The 22183-nt window shown below is 36.4% G+C and overlaps 1 protein-coding gene across 4 annotated transcripts in view; it reads right to left on the bottom strand.

The window, feature by feature from the left end:
- The window catches only part of LOC150092284 (tyrosine-protein phosphatase Lar-like), a 1042795-nt gene that overhangs the window by 362202 nt on the left and 658410 nt on the right, over positions 1 to 22183 (bottom strand). For all 4 annotated transcript variants that reach the window (XM_090415047.1, XM_090415048.1, XM_090415049.1 and 1 more), the window contains exon 14: positions 249 to 560. In XM_090415047.1, the coding sequence (XP_090271173.1) occupies positions 249 to 560 (312 nt within the window). The remainder of the gene's footprint in view (positions 1 to 248; positions 561 to 22183) is intronic.

Below are 22183 nucleotides of genomic sequence, written 5' to 3'. Positions count from 1 at the left end.
GGATGAGAGAAATTAGCCAAATTAGTTTACTAGTAAATAACAATATATACAACAATGTTTATACTAATTTTAATTTATGGATCTTACTTAAGGGAATTTTAACCTGAAAGGAATACAGATTACATCAATGGCAAAATCATATAACTAATAACTATAGAGTGAACTCTGTATTATTTAAACTTAGTTAATCGACCTACATCAACCTAGGTAGTTAAGAACTGAGCGTTTTCAAAGATACATATGCTTACCTCCTCCTAAAGTTCTAACTGTTTTGACTCTACTCCTTGTACCATCTCCTTTTCTAGTCACAGCCGCTACTTGGACAGAATATTCTGTATCTGGTTGCAAGCCAGTAACATTGTACTCTTCAGCATCTTCAGTTGCTACATCATATCTTCTTGGTTCATTCACAAGATCACCCTCTTTTGTCATTTCTTGTACATGAATCTGATAGCCTCTTATTAAACCATTGCGATCTCTATTAGCAGGTGGTTTCCAACGAACATTGACAGCAGTGCTATTAATGGCTGATACTTTAACCTGTTTTGGTTCCCCTGGTACTATAAAAGAAATATTTAACTGTTTACAAATAATGCCAATAAATAAAATAACAAACTGCATTTTTTCCCCAACTGTTGACAAGGCAAAATCACATTAAAACCTTAAGTAGAGCACTTCATAAGTAGAGCCATTCATTCGCTAACGCTAATCCCAAAAACCAAAAAAAAAAGAAAGCACATTCAGAGTTAAAGACAAACATACTGTACAGCTACTTAACAAATATAACTTTTAGTTACTAAGCAGATGTAATTAAGGATAAAATATAGGATTTGTTCTCCTCCACTGTAGTGGATTATATATCAATCAAAACAGCAAAATATACAGTAAGTCATAGAGATTAAATAAATAAATAATAAAAACAGCAAACCATAAATTTAGTAATGAAGGATATGCTTACTTCAATGTTATCAAATACTTCAAGTTGAAAAAATTACTTCTTGGTATCAAACTTGATGCTAATATATTTCTCTCTGTAGGTAAGAATCAATATGATCCTGTGTTGAATTGTATTTGGAATTGCATCATTCGCAATCAGGAGAACAAGTCACCTTGTTCATCATTTCTGAAGGGGTAGCAGTTTTGCTAGCTTACAGTGAGTTATTTCAGATTTACAAACACACATATTTTATTTATTTATTTTTGCATCAAAGGCTTTAATTTTAGAAGGTAATGAATTATTTCTCTTTACTGTACAACTATTATGAGACAGTAAAACTAAGTAAGCTAAAATTATGAGTCTTTTCCTCATGTAAAGGAAACAAGAATACTATTTACACAAATGTATGCTTTGCCAGATTCCTTATTCATATGTTTATGATATCAGAATTAATACCAAACAACAAATAATTAAACAAAAAAAAACTATTTTTGTATGATAAGGTCTACTGAAAGGAATATATGCCTAGACAGAAAATGGAAACCTTACCTCAGAATCATGGGAGATCTCTACATGCCTTAATAACACCTTGAATTCAATGTAGCACAATGTGGATTCCAAGTGTGTGGAAAGTGTCTGATATAATATGAATCTGCTCTTACACTAATAATACTTCTGGGTTCTTGTCATTATAACATGGTAGGATATGATAGTGGTTGACATATGGTATTGCTGGGGATGATGACCGATTTCATCATTACATTTTTTTAACATTTTTTTTTTCAATTTCTTCCATCACCAAACATTAGTTGGGTTTTCTGAGTTACAATGGACAGTGTAGAGAGACCCAACATTCCTTTTTTCTACAGATAAATAGTTTTATCACAGACTGGCCAATAGACAGAACCTAATGGTAATGCCTTGATTCTTTCATGACAGTCAGTGAATGACCTTGTGGGGGAGCAAAGAAGCCAACACTGCTCTGCTAAATGTGGCTGGCAAAAGTTTAAATCGTGGTATGTTGGGGTGGGACAAGTACGTTACTGATAGAAAGATTTCTAGAAATCACAGCCAGAACATAGACGGGAGAAAGATTGTCCTCTTGGACAATTTTCACATGGCATAATAATACCATGAATTCAATGTTGAATGGATTTTGGGTATCTGGAACGTATTTTGAAGTAAAATCTGAAGGAAATTCTTATAACAATAACTCTCACAAAAGTCAACGTTACCAAATTTAATAGTTTCATAAAATTCTGCATCTTTATCGCATAAGAAAGAATTCATTATTACATATTCCATGCCAATTCAATTTCAACCAATTTTAAAAATACACAGCAAAGAGAAAGAGATGGCATGCAAAAAATGTCAACAATTCAGATTCACTTTACATATATCAGGAATAGTTCAAATCTCAGCCATTTACTTATATTTCCAATCTGAAACTACACTTACCTTTCCTAACAAAAAGTCAGATAACATATTCTTCAATCATCAGTCATTAAATTCAAAATTTCAAAATTCTTTTTATTTTTCAACATAATCTCCCACAATTTACAGACAAAATATACTAGTTGTGGTAGTGGTGGAGGTGGGCGGTAGATGGAGATGATTCATAGTAGAGGTTCAGTGTAGTGGTTGAGACAGTTGTAGGTGTCCTCCCGCAATGAGTCTGTGGACTCCTTGGAGGTGTCAGGAATAATAATAATAATAAATTTTGCAAACAGCATATTTTTTGACATTTTTAGTTTCAAAGGTTAGCATTTGTGCAAATGTTTGCTATTCAGTGTGGATGTCCAAACAGAATCTCCTCTTTTTAATCACCATGGTCAATGATTCAATCATTATTTCAGATCTGTTTGTTTTCTTTATTGTTCTCTTAATGTTAACATAAGTCTCATCCATGGGCTGTTAGCCTATTTGACATCAGTATGGATATGATGGGTAAGCTAAGGTTTAAATAATCCAAAAACCCTACTTTAGCAGGAGAAATTTTCAAATATGAAACTTTTTCAAATTACTTCAGATCTCCAATAAGCAGGGTAGTGGTCTCACATGACAACGAAATTCTTTCTTTACATCTCGACTTTTCTCTGTTCCAATTTTCTAAACAGCAAAGTTTATATATCAGAAAATACCCAGAATTTCATTTGATTTTGATTTTCTAATTGCATTAATCCAGCAGACTGCAGACCTGGTTGGCCAAGTGGTTAGCATATCCATTTTCCAACCAATAGGCTGTGAGTTCGAATCCTGCTATGGACATGGATGTTTTCCTACTTAAATGCAAAAGTCTTATCCTCATTAATTGTAAACAACAGGTTTATAAATGTATTGATTTTATATCTATATTGTGGCCCCTCTATTACATGGCTCATTTCTCACTTATAAAATCCATTGTTCCTACTTTTTTGAACTGTCAGTTACACTGAAGACAATATGTAAGTTTCATATTAAAATATCTGGACACACTGTTCTCATGTTTGTTGTAGTGCATAAAACATTTCACTAAAAATAGCTTAGCTTGATACAATATAGAATAGGGCAGTCTGGTTAATAGATAATTTCTCCTCACCTCTACCTTTCACAAAGCAAGAGAGTCAATATTCATAATCATTTCAGTGCTTTAAAATTACTAAATCTCTTATCTTCTCTATTCCACCTATCTCTGTTCTTTGAAACAGTCTTCTTCACAATGTTTTCCTCAGAACTACAGTACTTCTCTAACTGCTCAAGAACATATCTATGGTTCCTTCCTTCTCCTTAACCACTTTTATAGATACTTTTTGTGCAATTTTTGCATTTATAAATATGCAACTTAAATAAAATATTGTACAAAATGTATCATTTTGGAATTTCTTATTATTATTAGCCAGTCATTCCACAAAGTCTAATAGACCTGTCATGAGTTTACGGTCACAAAGTATACTGATCATACTTCTGCTTAAACTTATTTGCTGAAGGAGCACTTAGTGCACAATGTTCCCACTGGAAACCCATTTCGCTCACAGACTAAAAAGCATGAGAACAATCTAAACTGCAAACTTCCTGATAGACATGAGAGATGTGTTTTCCCCCAATTTCTATGTACTGAAAAAAAGCTGGAACTCATTTATACTATAATCCATCCCCCCCATACTAATTTATGTTTCTATTCATATCCTTCTTTTTGATCAAATTATTAAACTCTAAAACATATATACAGTCCTCAATCTTAAATTTGCAATTAATTCCGAGGGCCTGATACCATCATGATTATCTAACCTGAATATTTTCTATCTCCTCACTTCATGTAGAATCAAGCTGACTGTATGCTAGCACCACTGTCAGTTGACTCAAAAATGTGCTTCTCAAAATTGATACTGAAAGTGCTTGAATGACTTATTATTCCTAGCAGTTCAAGTGATAAACACAGATTATAAATTTGAACCAAAATAAATTATAAATTTTGTTTCATTTCCATTCAAATTAATATTGAAATAATGTCTCATCTTTGTACTAGTCCATTTATACAGAGTGAAACTAAATCTTTAATGTTCCAACAAATTTTTTTTTGAATGGCACCATCATCTCTGTTTTCTTCTTCTCATAAAAATTATAAATTTTGTTTTATTTCCATTCAAATTAATATTGAAATAATGTCTCATCTTTGTACTAGTACGTTTATACAGAGTGAAACTAAATCTCTAATGTTCAAAAAAAAATTTTTTTTTTGAATGACACCATCATCTCTGTTTTCCTCTTCTCATAAAATTTGTAACTCAACCTCAACACATCACTTTCAGCCTTAAGATGCTTATGGCTGAAAGTGATGTCTGCTCAATTAAAACTTAATTTTGGGATTGCTCTTATTCGTTTATTATTCACAGTTGCCTGTTCAGAAATAATTTGCTCTAAAGCTTTCTTTTTTTTTTTAAACAGCTGTCAATTGTTTTGATATTTTTGGATCTTTCATAGAACGAATTTATCCATTCTACGAAAGATCAGCTCCCCCCCCCCCCTCTCTCTCTCTGCCTGGAGTTTACAAAGTACCCTGTTCCTGTAAGCTGATGTACTTTGGACAGACAGGCAGATCAGCATCCATCCGCCTGGAGGAACACAAGTCTTACATCTGTAAACACAACTATGGTCATTCAGATTTGGCTGACCATGTCTTGGACACCACCCACAGGGTATCATGGAAGAAAACCACCAAGCTCCACCACAGCAAATTCAAGAAAGAGAGACTATTCTTAGAAGCAGCAGCAGCTTTCAGAAATCAACCAAATCTTAATAAATACGGTTGCATTAAACTTCCGAAGATTTGGGAAACACTCATCACCAGAGGTCCCACCTTACATTCCAGGCCACCTACAACTGCCCTTAGAGAGCACTCCACCTAGATAGGACTTTAGTGTCACCCATGTGGTTGGGCTTAGTATTGTATGATATTTGTGTTCATGTTACATTAGTTGTTTTTGTAATCCCCGTAGATGTCCTAGTGACTAGGACGAAATATAGGAAGTATTAAATTCTGTTTTAATCCTTTCTGAGTGTTGTAAAAAATCCATTAAGCCTCCAACATGAAGTTCTTCAGTAGTAGAATACAGCTTACTATTGCTGCTAATAAATATTCTTCACAATTTCCCAAGCACTAATGATATCCTGGTCTTCCAATTCTGAATTCAATGGAACTGCCCCAAGTTGATATCTAAGACTATCATAATCACCTGCCTTATAATTCCACATACGTTCCCTCCTGCATGTCTATTCATCTTCCAAGTCAAAACCACATGGTCACTCTCTCCAACTGGGAGAAGAGATGTCATCTCAGTTATTATCAGCTCTTCTGATGTTATGACCAAATCCCAAACTCTTGAATCTCTTGTTCCCTCTATTACATGTTACCTAAGACATCTGTCCTGAAAGAACTCAATTAATTCCAATCCCTTATTACTACATGTATTTTCCTCTTTCCAACTTATACTGCTGTAGTTAAAATCTCCGATAACAATCATTCTTAATATACTGAATATCCTTAACACTTAATATCCTGTCTTGCCCACCTCTACCTCACACCATATGCTTTCAAAACCATTAGTGTCACTGCTTTCCAAAGACTCCACTCTTAGAGAACATAAGTCATCACTTATCATAAGCAGTACTCCACCACTGCATTTTCCCTTCCTATCCTGCCAAAAAATGCTGTACCATGCTACTTCTATTCCTGTTATTATATTATCTTCCATCAACCAAGTCTCAGAGATCTCAATAATCTTTGGTCAGGCTGATGCTATCAGTGCCACCAATTCATCTCCTTTATTCCGGATACTCCTGGTATTGTATAAAGCATAAAAATGTCACTGCTTCTATACCTTCCAGACTCCACTGGACTCAGTGTTACCTGATGTCGTCCCCTTCCCACACAAGCACCAATTCCCACAAGAGGCCACCCCTGCTACCATCTACCCTGGGAATTCTAGTTTTCTTGCACTGACACACTGACTCATTCAAAAAACAGCAATCTCTCCAGATGCTTACATACTTCCTCATTCAAATGCAAGCGGTCTCTTGCATACAGTTCCTTTCTGTCCTCAAATGCCCTCCAAGCATCCACATATTCCAATCCTTTCTTCTGACACATTCTGGATATTGTGCTATTCGTTATTACTGCTCTTCTGCTCAGCTCGTCATTATCATACCTAGGTAACACACACTATTCTTTCTCTGTTTTTCATATAATTCTAACATTATTATTTAAACATATTTTAACTATCACTTCTTCAGTAGCTAAGATATCAGGTTTCTCTTTAGGAATTATTTTACTTCTGAGCAAGTATTACCTCTATGAAATTGTAAATCTATTCAATCTTGAATACTGTTCTCACATTTGGGATGGAGCCTCTGAGAGCAATTAGATTAATAACCCATCATTTACTTACTCCACTTTACTTTCTTTCATACAGATGTTTAGGTTCTGCTGCTTGCATTTTTCTACAAATATTTTTATGATGCCTATTTATTAGAATTGATATTGGTAAATCCCTCACTCTCATATGAATATGTTAAAACACATGCAGCAGTTACTTAACACTCCTCTTTCACAGTCCAACTTCAAATGTGCAGAACAAATTTTTTGTTTCTCTTCATTCATTCAATGAATGAATGAAGAGAAACATGTGTATAGGAGCAATCCCATTAAAAAATGTTGTGGATCTCTAGGAGAATCTGAATAGACTGCCTGTATAGTCCATTACTTATGCAAATTTCGATTTGCATAAGTAAGAATTTCAATTCAGTAATTTTGACAAGGATGAAAGATGCAATGCATACAAAAGAAGGATATCATAAGAGTAGATAATGGACTTGATGATGATCAAGTCCCTTATCTACTCTTAATTCTGATATAATTCTTATCTACTGATATAATTCTGCTATCAAATTAGTGAAAGTACCTTTGCAGGTCCCAGTGATGTTTCATTAAAGGTAAAAACTGATCTGGGAAGTGATCTTTGCATAATATAGATCAATACACACACATATCCCTATGGTTGTATTCTGCATTATTGGACACATAAGACAACTTGCAGTGATCTCAGTTGCAAGTTATAGCAAGTCATGAAGGTATGCATATACAAACTTTTACTGTTTGCTTACACTGATTTGAAATATGGATGAAACAAGAACATTCATTTCCAACACAAGTACCTCCATTTAGTTAATATACTAAGCATTAACTAGATTACATTATAATTATCCACACTATATAGATCGGTGGCATCTTAAGAATATTGTATGATGCCCTGAAGCATGTAACAACATTGGTTTTATTGCTGACAAACAATAAAAAATTGTGGTTCACTGCTAAAAATCATCACAAGCTATGATATTACACTGATCACACAGCATCTGAAAGTATTCAAAAATTGCATAGTAAATATTCCCATTTAGAGTATCACTTGCCGTCAAGTAGCCAGCTGCTCACAAATTTCAAAAAAGTGCGGTTACCTTATGGATGTAAAACATTATCAGATCTTATTTCTTAGAACCAAAACAAATGAGGTGTCGGAGATCAGTACTTTTATTAAAACTTAGTGACTGATATCTGTTTCTTACAGATAATGGACAAAAAAAAATGGAAACACTGAGCTATTGAGTCACATTATTGGTAGTTGAAATGCAGCATCTACGATCCACCAAACACACATGCAGATGATAGGCAAATATACTCTCGACATTCCAATGGATTTGTGTACATTTCTCTGCCACTGTTTATTGTACTATCATACATACAATGTTCTAACATACGTATGTTAGAATGGGATCCAAAGAGGACCAATAACTTGAAAGGTGTGTGATTGTTGGAGCCATGCTGGCAGGTGCATCTGTGACCAGAATAGCTGAAATTGCACATGTTAGTGGAGGAACAGTCTCTGTCGGCATGGCAGTCAACAGGACAAACATCAGCAAAGTGCAATAGTGGACAAAAGTACTTACCGCAAGAGAGGGATGTTCAAGCATCAGTGCACTGTACCACAAAAAATAGGTGGGCCACTGCTGAGCAATTGTGTGAAAAATTCAATACTGGTCATGAGAAACCCATTTCAACAAAAATTCTGTGCTGGGAGTTTACGCAGAGTTGGATATCATGGTTGGGTTGTCTTACACCGGCCTTTGATCAGTCCAGTCAATGCATGTTGTCATGTCCAAAGGTGTAAATATCACAGGCAGTGGACCACATAACATGTTCACACTTTTTTGCTGAACAAGGATGAATGCCTATGTGGCATCAGCCAAAGGAAGCTTACCAGCCAGAGTGCTTGTTTCCAACTGTGAAAGGTTCTGGTGGTTCTGCAATGGTCTGAGGTGTATTCTCATGGCATGGTTTGGGCCCACTTGTTGGAAAGGAATGCAGAGTGGACGCTGCATTATCTTTCAATCATAAGTGATCATCTTTAACCCATGTTGACGCACTTTTCTCCTATGCAGTCAGTCATGTTTCAGCAGTATAATGCTCCCATTCATCAAGTAAATGTGATCATAGTGGTTTGCAGAACATGATGGTGAGGTGACCTGTCAGCAATGGCATCTCAATTGCCAGACTTAAATCCTATAGAACATTTATGGGACATTTTGGAACGAGCTCTCAGGCAATGTTTCCCAAGTGCAAAGAACAATGATGAATTGATCCAGTTTCTTTCAAATCAACGGCGTAAAATTCCTCCTGTTGAGTTCCAAGCATTGACAGAGTCTCTTCCCTGAAGAATACAAGCTGTAGTAGATGCTCACGACAGACCAATACCAAATTAATCAAAACATGTTACTGTTTCCATTTTTTTTGTGGGAGGATGGAGATAGCCTTCCTGAGTTCCTTAAACACCTTGGCTAGAGTGGAAAGGCATGGCTTCCACCATCATCTCTTCTGGACAACTACCAGCACTCTGGTGAGAATCTAAGATAATTGCAATTGCCAAACCAGGAAAAGACCCCAGCTCCATTGGAAACCTTCGCTCAATTGTCCTATGCTCAGCCTACAAGCTCCTGGAAAGAATTATATTGAAAAGGATCTCCCTGCTCATCAATATGACTCTCCCTATAGAGCAAGCTGGCTATAGGCCTGGCAAAAATTGCTATAATCAAGTGTTGGCTTTAACAACTCTAATTCAGGCCAGCTTCCAAAATAAATTAAAATCTGGAGCTGTCTTCATTGACTTGAAATCGGCCTATGATCCAGAAGCTTTCAGAGCAAGCCTCTGGATAAGAGGTTTGCTCTGAAAGCACAGTTTCATCATAAAATGCAAAACAACTTTACACTTCTTAGAATCCATGCTTGCAAATATAAAAATCTGGGTGCATATATTGGAGAAAAGTAAAGTACACCCAGATTCCTTTAGAATGGCTTACCCCAGGGCTCTGTTTTGGCTCCAACTCTTTTTTAACATCTATAATTCAGACATTCCTTCAACAAGATCAAGCATATATATGTACACAGATGACATGCAGATACTCCACCAATCACCTTCTTTCAATTTCCTGGAGGTTGCCCTGAACACAGATTTGGGATTCTTGAGAAATACTTCAAGCAGTGGCACCCAAAGCCAAATCCCACCAAAACAGTGTCCACGCCTTTCCATCTTACAAAGAAGGAGGCAAACCACCAACTCAACCTAATTTTCTCTGGCAGTCCAGTCAAGAATGTTCCTCATACGCAATACCTGGGAATGAACCTGGATAGTCTGACCTGCAAAAATAATATTTGTAAAGTAAAAAACAAAATGAAAACGAGAAACAATATCATCTCAAGACTAAATGGAACTAACTGGGGTTGCAGAGCCAAAGTACTTAGGATTTAGGCCTGGCCTTTGTTTACTCTGCTGCAGAGTACTGCACACCAGTCTGGGAAAGAAGTGCTCAAACAAACATTATTGACTCCCAAATGAACATAACCATGCACATGATTAGCACAACCCTGAAATCCCTCCCTCTTCCATGGCTACCAGAACCGGGTTGAAGTCAAGGTACCCATCGTGGGACATAATCAGAGCCTTTTCTGGTCCAGCACCTTCAACTCATGACATGTGGAACCAACAATGAGCTATGAACTTGCCAACAAATGGCTCTATTGTGAAAGACCCCTGTAGCTGCCATCCCGGTTTCATTCTTCCAAGAAGGCTATGGACAATTATCAACAGAATCAGGGCAGATGTGGCTACCTCCTACATAAATGGAATATGGCAAATAGCCCTTAGTGTGACTGCACCCATATTCTACAGACTATTAAACATATTATCAGTGACTGCTCCCTCTGCTGTTTCCACAGTGACCTGCAAGAGATACATGAAGTATCAAAGGAGGCTCTAGAGCAGCCTTCAGAATTGCACATTAAACTATAGCTGAACTCTGCCATAAGAATACATACATACATATCTACATTATTTTTGTTGATTACCTTTATGTTAGTCTCCGTAGCTTAGTTGGTATAGACGAAGCCCTTTGGTTGTTGAAAACCTGAGTTCAATTCCAGTCCATGACGCGAGGAACATTTATCTGAACTCTTTTGCCTGAAGGTGAGTTAGCCAGTTTCATATGGAGCAGAGGTTTTTTTTTTTCCCCACCTGGAAACTAGGTTTTTTGTCCCTCAGAACAGGCAAACCAGCCTCATGAACACACACACACACGCACATCTACAGACATAAGACACTCCTGGAATAAGGATTTCAGTTTCGAATGCTTATATAGTGAAGTATGGGTCTACACATGAGCATAAATCAGAGAGAGACATTTATGTTAAACTACTTTTTATTTTCATTATTATTATAAACAATTATTATCAATATTGATGATGGCTTTTGTTTGAAAAGACCTGGTTTGAATATCATCTAGAACACGAAGAAATCTTTACCAAGGCTTTACAAGTGAAGGTGAGTTAGTTAGTCTCATATGGGGGTGTTAGGGTTTTCTTATTGGAAAACTTTGCATTTTTTATCTCCCACAAAATAGGTATACTGGACAGAAGAACACATGCAATTTAAAATATCTATGAAGCCAACTTATTTGGCTTACCAGTCAACTGAGCCTAACACACACAAAAAAAGGAAGATGGAAATGGGCTTATTATTATGCAGACTCCTCAAGGTATTTAATCTATAGCATCTCTTATTGAACACAATCACTGAAGATGTACTTGTAACACCTAACAGTAGACTGATCCTATAAACTCACCACATTGAGTTTGCAAGCTTCCTAATACATCCTTAGTTAACTTCCAGTAATGAACCCAAGTTCCACAAACTGCTATAAAGTGCACATTTTCAGTTTTATCTATTCTGTAAAATCCATTTATTATCAGATTGAGTTTATTTGTCCCAAAATCATTGGAATAAGTGAAACATGGTTGAATGAAGATGATATCCTAACAAGAATGAAAATGGAAGGATACAGTATTTTTTGCAAGGATAGAAAGGACAAGAAGGAATGGGGGGGGGGGGGGGCTGATGATAACAGGAGAATTATGTCCACATAAGGTAGACATGAAAGAGGGAAATAGTGGCAATGGTTACAAGGCAGTGTGGTGTAACATGGAGGTTGACAGGAAGACATATTTAGTTGGATGTTGCAATAGGTCATGGAATGTGAAGGGTGGTGATGAAGAAATGTATAAACAATTTGGATTAGTGAACAAAGAAAGGGTAATTATTATGGGCAATTTTAATTATGGTGGCATAGATCGAAATGAAAATATAATATTTGGCAATAGGGAAAATGAATTTCTAGAGTTCTTGAGAGATAACTATCTCAGGCAGCATGTAAAGCAGGGTATGCAAGGATTGAGAGTTTCATATCTGATCATTTCATCAGAGGATATAATTGTGAGTGGGGTTTCACACTTTCCTCTAGTCGGTGAGAGTGAGCATCAAGTGATCACATGGGTTATGGATAGCCATATGCAGGCTTCTGTGAGGAAAGAATATATGTGGAATTACAAGGCTGATGATTCTCACAGGCTTAGGAGCTATAGCAAGGAATGAGGAATTGAGTGGTAAGGAAATAAATGTGGCTTGGAAACTGACAAAGAAATACATAAACATCAATGTGTGTGAATGTATTCCAAAGGCCAAAAGGATGCATAAGGTAGGTGTAAAATGGATGAATGAGGGCTTAAGCATGAAATATGGAGGAAGAAGAAGAAGATACTTTGGAGACAATACAAGATGGATAATGGATAATCAGCTACATGAAGAGTATAAAGAACAAGACAGGAGAGTGATTTAGTAAGGAAAACAAAAGTGGAGTATGAGCAAAATTGGAAAATCAGGCAAGAAAAACCCTAGAGAGTTTTTTTAGATAGTTTCAGGACAAGTAGAAGGAAGAATGATCATGGTAAGATGATATTAATATAAAAGGGTAACTGCTGCAGAAGACATTGTTGGGGTATTCAGTGATCAATTTATAAGGGTGATTCATCCTGATCAAGGTGGAATCATGAAGAACTTAAGTGTAGAGGACACAGAAGGGGATGGCTTAATTGTAAATGAGAAGGAGGTATTTGAGGAAATAAATAAACGTGATGTCAATAAGGCGATACAATTTAATGATATATCACCATGCATCTTAAAGGCAACGGCATGCCTGTTTAATAAAAGTCTTGCAACTTCTTCTCTTCGTAAAGCTTCCTGATAACAAGCTAAAAGGGTCATCCATTTCTCATTGGACTACTAAGACTATGAGGTATTAGGAGCTGTTCTCGTCCACTACCATCATACTGAGGTTAAAAACAACTTTACTGTTTTATCCAGAATGTTACAAAAACTCGTCATATTCAAAGTGTTGCTTGAGCATATAGCAAGATGAACTTATGCTGAAGACATTTTTGAGTCATCTGCAATGAAAAAATCAACTTCAGAAACTTCTAACTTTGCAACAGGACATGTTATGTATCTGGTACAGAATTTTTTAAAATATAACTGATGACTACCAGATAATTATTTTATTCTTTATAATTTTCATTTTCCTCTCAAGATCAATTTTGGTACATAAATTTTGCCACTTCTGTTGCTTTTTAAAATGATGATTGTACTCTACCCTACAAATACATAACGTCTGTATTCAACAGTATGAATGATGCAAGCATGCACCAGATAGGATGTCTACCTTGTGAATAAGTATTGTTAGGTGGTAGTTGAAGTTTTTCAGTCTAATATTTTTCAAGCCCTTTCAGAAAAATTTTATTAACTCCAAATCTACATAAGTCGGGGAATGCATGTATGTAAAAATGGATACGTCCTAATGAACTCAAATTTTCTAACTTTATAAACAAAAAAAAAATAGAGACCATTAAGGCCTAATGAGCAATATAATAAAATTTCTATTATGAATTACACTGAAACATTGGGTAAAAGTGTAGTCAGTAGGAATGTGAGGACTAGATTTTTCACCTGAAGATGTGAATTAACGGAATGGGTCACCAGAGTCAGTTGTCAGGGCACAGTCCGTTAATGGGATCAATTAGAGATTATGATAAATTGTGTGGTTAGTTTGGATCTCCCATGATGAGTTTTCAGATTACATGGAGATGCCCATACAATAATAATAATAATAATAATAAAAGAATAAAATCAAAAACAGTAAAGCAGATTTATGAAAAATAGAGGAACAGAAAGTATACTCAAAATTAGAAATAATACTAGAAAGAAACCTGGAAATGAACACTACCAAATGTTTTCTTACAGATTATTATTATTATTATCAACAGACCTCCATGGAGTCAAGAGACTCATCATAGGAGGTCCCACTCTCATATGCACAGCTCATCATACATTGACTTAAACACATTCACTGTCCCTGCACTCACCACACTCTCAGACAATGCATTCCAATCACCCACCACTCTCCATGCAAAAAATTTACTCCTCAGCTCCTTGCTCACATTCGCCTTATAAAGCTTCAAGAGTTAGCCTCTCATTCTCTCTGTCTTCAGATATTTTATAAAAAAAATCTCATCCACATTAATCAGGTAATTTCCCCTTACCAACTTATACATCTCAATCATGTCTCTCCTCTTCCTTCTGTCTACTAGGCTCTGTAATTTGCATTCTGTCAATCTGTTCTCATATTCCACATTCCAGAGACCAGAAACCAATTTAGTCAATTGTCTATGAACTCTCTGCAACACCTCATCATGGTAATCCATATACAGCCTGATCAAAGCCTTGTACAATGGAATCAAAACATCCCTACCTCTGCACGCCAGTGTTCTCCAAATCATTCTCATAATTCTCTGTGTCATTCTCACAATTTTAGCAAAATGTCCACGAAATTTCAAGTCTCTATCCACCACAACTTCCAAATCCTTCATCTCCTCCAAAACATCCCCACCAATCCTATACTCTGAATCCAATATTTGCTTCTCAAATTTTAAAACCTTACACGTTGCAATATTAAACTGACATCCCACACACTCGCTCATTCAGACAGTCTATTTAGGTCCTCTTGCAAAGCGACAATATCTATACTACTTCACAACTTTGCATCATCTGCAAACAATTGTATATCACCATTTAAGCCATTTATATATAAATTAACAATAATGGCTCTAAAACATACCCCTGGGGGCATGCCACTAGTGACTTTCCTCTTTTGTTACAAATGTGGAAAGGGTACAGAGGAGATAACAAAGACAGTTTCAGGACTGTACAATGTTAGTTATGAGGATCGGCTGAGGGAATGTGGACAGAAGAGTTTGGTGGATAGAAGAAGGAGAGGTGATATGAATGAGACTTTTAAACTGTTGAGAGGTGGTTACAGGGTTGACACTATGAAGTTCTTTCGCTTGGTTGAACAGCAGGAAGGAGTGAAGACAAGGAGCCATCCCTGGAAGTTACGAAAGGAAACTGTGAGCAAGAGGGTGAGGAGTGGTTTTTTTGCATGGAGGGTGGCTGAACCATGGAATGCACTGCCTGATAGAGTGGTGAGCGTGAGAATGGTAAATTAGTTTAAGGAGTAGTATGATAGACTTTTTTGTTTCCTAGGAGGGAGTCTTGATAGACTTGTGTTTCCTAGGAAGGACCTCCTGTGAGGAGTCTTTTGACTCCTTGGAGGCCTAAATAATAATACTAATAATAAAAAATCACTCCCCCCTATAAACAACCATAAACAAGTATCAGGCAGCTAATCTCCAATCGAATGCACTAATCTACTATCCAACCCCATCTGTTCCAATTTAACTACTAGACCTTTTTGTGGAAAAAGGTCATGTGGAAAACTATTGAAACCTTTGCAAAATCTAAATATACTACTGTGTACGCATCCCCCCCCCCTTATCCAATGCATTTGTCTCCTTGTTATAATAAGTAAGCAGATTATAATAAAGCACTTGATATGTTCACCATAGGAAATGAATCAAAACATTAATAAAGAAAAGAACAGACAGCAATGATATAACAATGATATCTTATATATATTCTTTAACCAAACTGCCAACATAAAAATCAATAATGAACTGTCAGTAACTTCCAGATACAAAGGAAAAGCAGACAGAGTCGGGCACTTTCTCTTCTTTTTAATCTCTACAGTGAAGAAATTTTTGTATGGAAGAACTGGAGAGAGTAAGAACTGGAGGAAGAAACATAAATAATCTTAGAAAGTTTTTTACCTTGGGTATAATATATGTTAAAGATGCCAAGCTATTTTAAACTTGGTTTTACTCCATTTCCCAAGTAAGCAAACAGACAAATAAGTCAAGTTTGCACCTTCATGTATTGCTAGTCTAGGTGACCTGCAAAGTAGTGCAAGTCTAGGCAACTCGTGGTAAAGGTGGAATAAGTTCTGATCACTATTCTTAATATTTACCCTTAACGCTATGCATTAAAGGCAAGGGGCCACTACTCATACCGGTTTCGACCTTTATTGAGGTCTCATCAGTGGGAGCCAGGCTTAGAAATACCAAGGTTAAGTACTACAGAGCTTAGAAGTATTTTACCAAAACGAGTTACCATAAGGTGCTTTGACCTTATTAAATAAAAATCTCAGGATGAGAGATAGATGTAGAAAGTTTTTTACCTTGGGTATAATATATGTTATGTTAAAGATGCCAAGCTATTTTAAACTTGGTTTTACTCCATTTCCCAAGTAAGCAAACAGACAAATAAGTCAAGTTTGCGCCTTCATGTATTGCAAGTCTAGGTGACCCGCAAAGTAGTGCAAGTCTAGGCAACTCATGTTAAAGGTGGAATAAGCTCTGATCACTGTTCTTAATATTTACCCTTAATGCAAAGCCCATCTCCTTGAGGAGATGTACAATGCTATGCATTAAAGGCAAGGGGCTACTACCCAGACCAGTTTCAACCTTTATTGGGGTCTCATCAGTGGGAGCCAGCTTAGAAATACCAAGGTTAAGTAATACAGAGCTTATAAGTATTTTACCAAAACGAGTAACCATAAGGTGCTTTGACCTTATTAAATAAAAATCTCAGGATGAGAGATAGATGTAGAGAGTTTCTTACCTTGGGTATAATTACTTAACCTTGGTATTTCTAAGTCTGGCTCCCACTGATGAGACCTCAATAAAGGTCGAAACCGGTCTGGGTAGTGTCCCCTTGCCTTTAATGCATAGCATCATACATCTCCTCAAGGAGATGGGTTTTGCATTAAGGGTAAATATTAAGAATAGTGATCAGAGCTTACATCATCTTTACCACGAGTTGCCTAGACTTGCACTACTTTGCAGGTTACCTAGACTTGCAATACATGCAGGCACAAACTTGACTTATTTGTCTGTTTGCTTACTTGGGAAATGGAGTAAAACCAGGTTTAAAATAGCATGGCATCTTTAACATAACATAAATAATCTTAGTTATGCACCATGATACAGTACTGACTGCTTGAGAGAGAGAGCGATACATTGATACATTCACTACAGGAAATGAATAGAAACATTAATAAAGAAAGGAGGACAGCAATGACATAAAACTGATATCCTATATATACTGTAACCACACAGCAAAACATAAAAAGAGAGTCAGATTTGCAAAATTAAAAGTAAAAAATTAAGGTAGAACACCAAATTATAGAACAAGTCAAATGTTAGACTTATACAGGAAATTTAATTACAGAATACAGAAAACATAAAAGAAAGTTTATGTGAATTAAAAAAAATTGCAAAATCAACCTTTACAATAATGAAAATCATACTAACATTTATTATTTTCATAAAGTCTCTAGTAAAATTCAAAACTTCTTATGTTTCTTTAATTGGGCTATATAATGACAGATGTCAGAATTCTCATCATATATTATTATTATTATTATTATTATTCAGGCCTCCATGGAGTCAAAAGACTCATCACGGCAGGTCCTTTCTAAGAAAGGCAAGTCTATCAAGACTCATCGATGGAGGTCCCTCTAGGAAACACAAAGTCTATCAATACCACTCCTTAAACGCATTGACCATTCTCGCTCTCACCACTCCATCAGGCAATGTTCCATAGTTCAACCACCCTCCAAGCAAAAAGAAACCACTCCTCGCCCTCTTTCTCACAGTTTTCTTTTGTAACAGGGATGGCCCCGTGTCATGACTCCTTCTGCTGTTCAACCAAGCAAAAGAACTCCCCAGTGTCAACTCTGTAACCACCTCTCGACAATTTAAAAGTCTCAATCATATCACCCTTCCTTCTATCCACCAAACTCTGCAGTCCGCACTCCGTCAGCCGATCCTCATAACTAATATTGTACAGTCCCGACACTATCTTTGTTATCCGCCTTTGTATCCCTTTCCACAGTTAATTTATCCCCAATCCTGAGGACCAGATCTGAGAACAATAGTCTAAGTGTGGTCTGATCAGAGTCTTATACAACGGCATGATAATCATTTTATCCATGCAGGTCAGTGTCCTTCTCATTATTGCAGTAATCCTCTGTGTTACCTTCACTACCTTTGCAATATGTCCCCTAAATTTCAGGTTTCTATCAATCGTCAACTCCAGATCTCGTCTCCCCTACTTCCTCCAGTTTATCTCCTCCCAAAGAGTATGCAGCGTCCCATCAAAGTGTCCAAAATCTCAAGACCTTACATTTTGCTGCATTAAACTGACACCCCCCATTCATTTGCCCATCTATCTAGCTTATTCAAATCCTCTTACAGGGCTACCACATCTGCACTATTACTAATAACCCTTCCCAGCTTCGCATCATCTGCAAACAACTGAATATCTCCTTGCAATCCACGGACAATGTCATTGATATAAAGGTTAAACAATATAGGTCCCGGTACTAAGCCCTGTGGAACTCCACTTGTAACCTTCTGCCTCTTTGATATTGCTCCACCATACACAATTCTCTGATACCTATCGGACAGCAAATCCTGAATCCAGTTAACCAATCTGACATCCAGACCAATGTGCTTCAAACTGAATATCAGCTTATCATGTGGCACCCTGTCAAATGCCTTTGCTAAGTCTAAGAAAATGACAGTTATATGCCTTTCCCCTCATCTAATGCTCTTGTAACTTTATCATAAAAAGCTAGCATATTGCTAAAACAAGAGGGTCCCTTCACAAATCCATGTTGACTCTCACAGATAACATTAGCTCAATGCTGTATACAGTACCTCACTACTTTCTCCAAGATCTTACTAACTACTGATGACACACAAACTGGCCTATAATTAGGCACTTCCAGTCTGCTACTGCCCTTATGCAATGCCACTATCTTACTTTCCTTCCATTCCACGGGCACCTTTCCCACAGCCAGACTTTCACTGAAAAGCCAGGTCAAAGGCATTGTCAGTTCCTTAGCACATTCTCTCAAAACTCGTTGTGAAATACTATCCAGTCCCACAGCTTTACTAACATCCAGAGTACTCAGTATGTGGAACACACTCTCCTCCTGCACCTCTAAACCTCGAACCTGCCCTATCCCTCTAGTATTGAAATTGACTTCTCCATGATGAAATACTCCAATAAAGTGTTCATTGAACAATTCCACTATGTCCTCTGCATCAGTCACTCTATTCCAATTTTTATCCCACAATGTCATTCTTTCACAGTCATTTCTCCTCCTACTGGCCACATAGCTAAAAAATTCCCTAGCATTTTCCTTGGATCTAAGGGCCAATCTTTCCTCATATTCCAGTTTCGCCTTCCTTACCATACTAGTCACTCTCCTGGCCTGTGTGTGTCTTATATTCTTCATGCATCTTCTCTCCACCTGTCTCCTTATATCTCTTCCTCTTTTTCGCTGTTGTCTGTCATCTGCTTTACTCCAAATTGTGTCCTCTTCTTCACTCGTGGAATACAGCTTTCCATTACTTCTAACAAATATTCCTTCACAATTTCCCAAGCACTAATGATATCCTGGTCTTCCAATTCCTCCCTCCACAAAACTTCTCCAAGTTGATGTCTAAGACTATTATAATCACCTGCTTTATAATTCCACATACATTCCCGTCTCTTTGATACTCCTGCATGTCTATTCATTTTCCAAGTCAAAACCATATGGTCACTCTACCCAACTGGTGGGAGAGATGTCATCTCAGTTATTATCAACTATTCTGATGCTAAAACCAAATCCCAAACTCTTGAACCTCTTGTTCCCTCTGTTCCATGTTGCTTAAGACAGTTGTCCCTCAAGAATTCTAGAAATTCCATTCCCTTATTGCTACATGCATCTTCCTCTCCCCAATTTATACTGCTGTAGTTAAAATCTCCCATAACAATCATTTTTCTCTACTAAATAAACACACATAAAACCACAGTAATAGTTTTTTTTTTAATAAGCAAATATTTCGATCTAAGTGTCTTAGGACATCGTCAGTATAGTTGGGAACAAACTATTCCTAGTATTGTTCCCAACTGTACTGACAATATCCTAAGACACTTGGTCGAAATATTTACGTATTAAAAAAACCTATTACTGTGGTTTTACGTGTGTTTATTTAGTCATGAATTCTCCACAGGTTTCTTTATATAATCAATCATTCTTCTTGCACTTGCCACGCTCAACTGTCTAAACATCTCCTGGTCCCCACCCTCTGTGCTCTTTGGTCTGTAGCAACACCCCACTAAATATCCCCTCTTGCCCACCTCCACCTCACACCATATGCTTTCAAAATCAAAATCATTAGTGTCACAGCTTTCCAAAGCCTCCACTCTTAGAGGACATAGGTCGTCACTTATCATAAGCAGTACTCCACCACCACGCTTTCCCTTCCTATCCTGCCAAAAAATGCTGTACCCAGCAACTTCTATTCCTGTTATTATATCCTCTTCTGTCAACCACATCTCGGTGATCCCAATAATCTTTGGCCAGGCTGATGCTATCAGTGCCACCAATTCCTCTCCCTTATTCCGAATACGCCTGGCATTAGTATAAAGCATAAAAATGCCATTGTTTCTATACCCAGCATTATCCCCCCTCTAGACTCCACTGGGCTCAGCGTTACCTGATGTCGTCCCCCTTCTCCCAAGTACCCATTCCGACAAGAGGCCACTCCTGCTACCATCAACTACATATTATAACATCCTGCTAAACTGAAGGCTTTTAAGGTTTATATTTTAGTATTTTGTCTACTTTTCTATGGATTATAGACAACAAACAAGAAGAGAAATTAAGAAGTTCTGGAGATGATGAGTACTAAAATGAAACTAATAAAGAACATGTAGAAAAGAAAATTATGGATCATACTATGAGGTATGAAAGTCTTCAAAAAAGAAGAAAGAATTGAGGAAAATGAAAGATAGGAGGCCATATGGTTCAAAAATATAAACGATTGGCTGGGCTTGAACTATTTATAATATGTAAGATGATAAATATCCCATGATGGAATATATGTAGATCAATGACAGCAAACCTGGATGAAGATGCATCTGATAGAAAGATAATGCCTAGCCTAATAGTGATCAAGGAAAGAAAGAGTTGCTATAATATTCAACACGAAATACAAAAATAAACTTTTTAAATGGCAAGCAATTTCAAGTGGTTTTGTGTGCAAATTTCAAAATGGAAAGTTGGACAACGACACTTATTTGCATCTATGGTCCAACTAAGAATGCTCTGATTACAGAATACAGAGAAATTTTTGGAGTAATTACTGTTCTACTACTCCCTCTCTAATGATGTAATATGGAGATGGTGTCTATAATTCTTTTGGGACTGAGGTTGTTCTAGAAGAAATGGAGACTTGTTTAAATGGGTGATGCCCTACATAGATCAATATTTCTTCATGTTGTATCAGCTTATTTTTTATTATTTTTAAATTATTATTATTTTCTTTAAAAGGCAAATACAAAATAGAGTTTAGTCAGGCAAGTCTAAAATTGTCAAACCATCCTCACTTGTTATGTATTTGGATGGATATGAAGGAGAACACTGTAAGAAACATAGGACTGCATATGGCTCAGATTCTTTGGTTGGTTCTCCACATTTCTAATAGGCTATGCCTCCTCCCAAAGAGTACTTTTAATATAAAAATCACTATATTTATAGGATTCCATTAAAACTACATACTAGAAAAGTATGTAGTGAAATATGTAATGATATTGTTATGAATGATAATAATTTTAATTATCATAATTATGTGTTATCAATATAATTGTCATTAATGCATCATTAATGATGATTAAAGTGTAAATATTACACATAAATATAAAAAACAAACAAAAATAAGAAATTCTTATTTAAACTTACATTTTTACATTTGTAAAATAACTAACTCTGCAAAAATTATTTTTATTAAAAAAATGAAAAACATATACTTAACTCCTTTACACT

Source organism: Typopeltis vanoorti, chromosome 26 (genome assembly GCF_054136105.1).
Source record: "Typopeltis vanoorti isolate ZY-2024b chromosome 26, IOZ_Tvanoo_1.0, whole genome shotgun sequence".
Taxonomy (NCBI): domain Eukaryota; kingdom Metazoa; phylum Arthropoda; class Arachnida; order Uropygi; family Thelyphonidae; genus Typopeltis; species Typopeltis vanoorti.
This window is presented reverse-complemented; position numbering and strand designations above follow the sequence as displayed.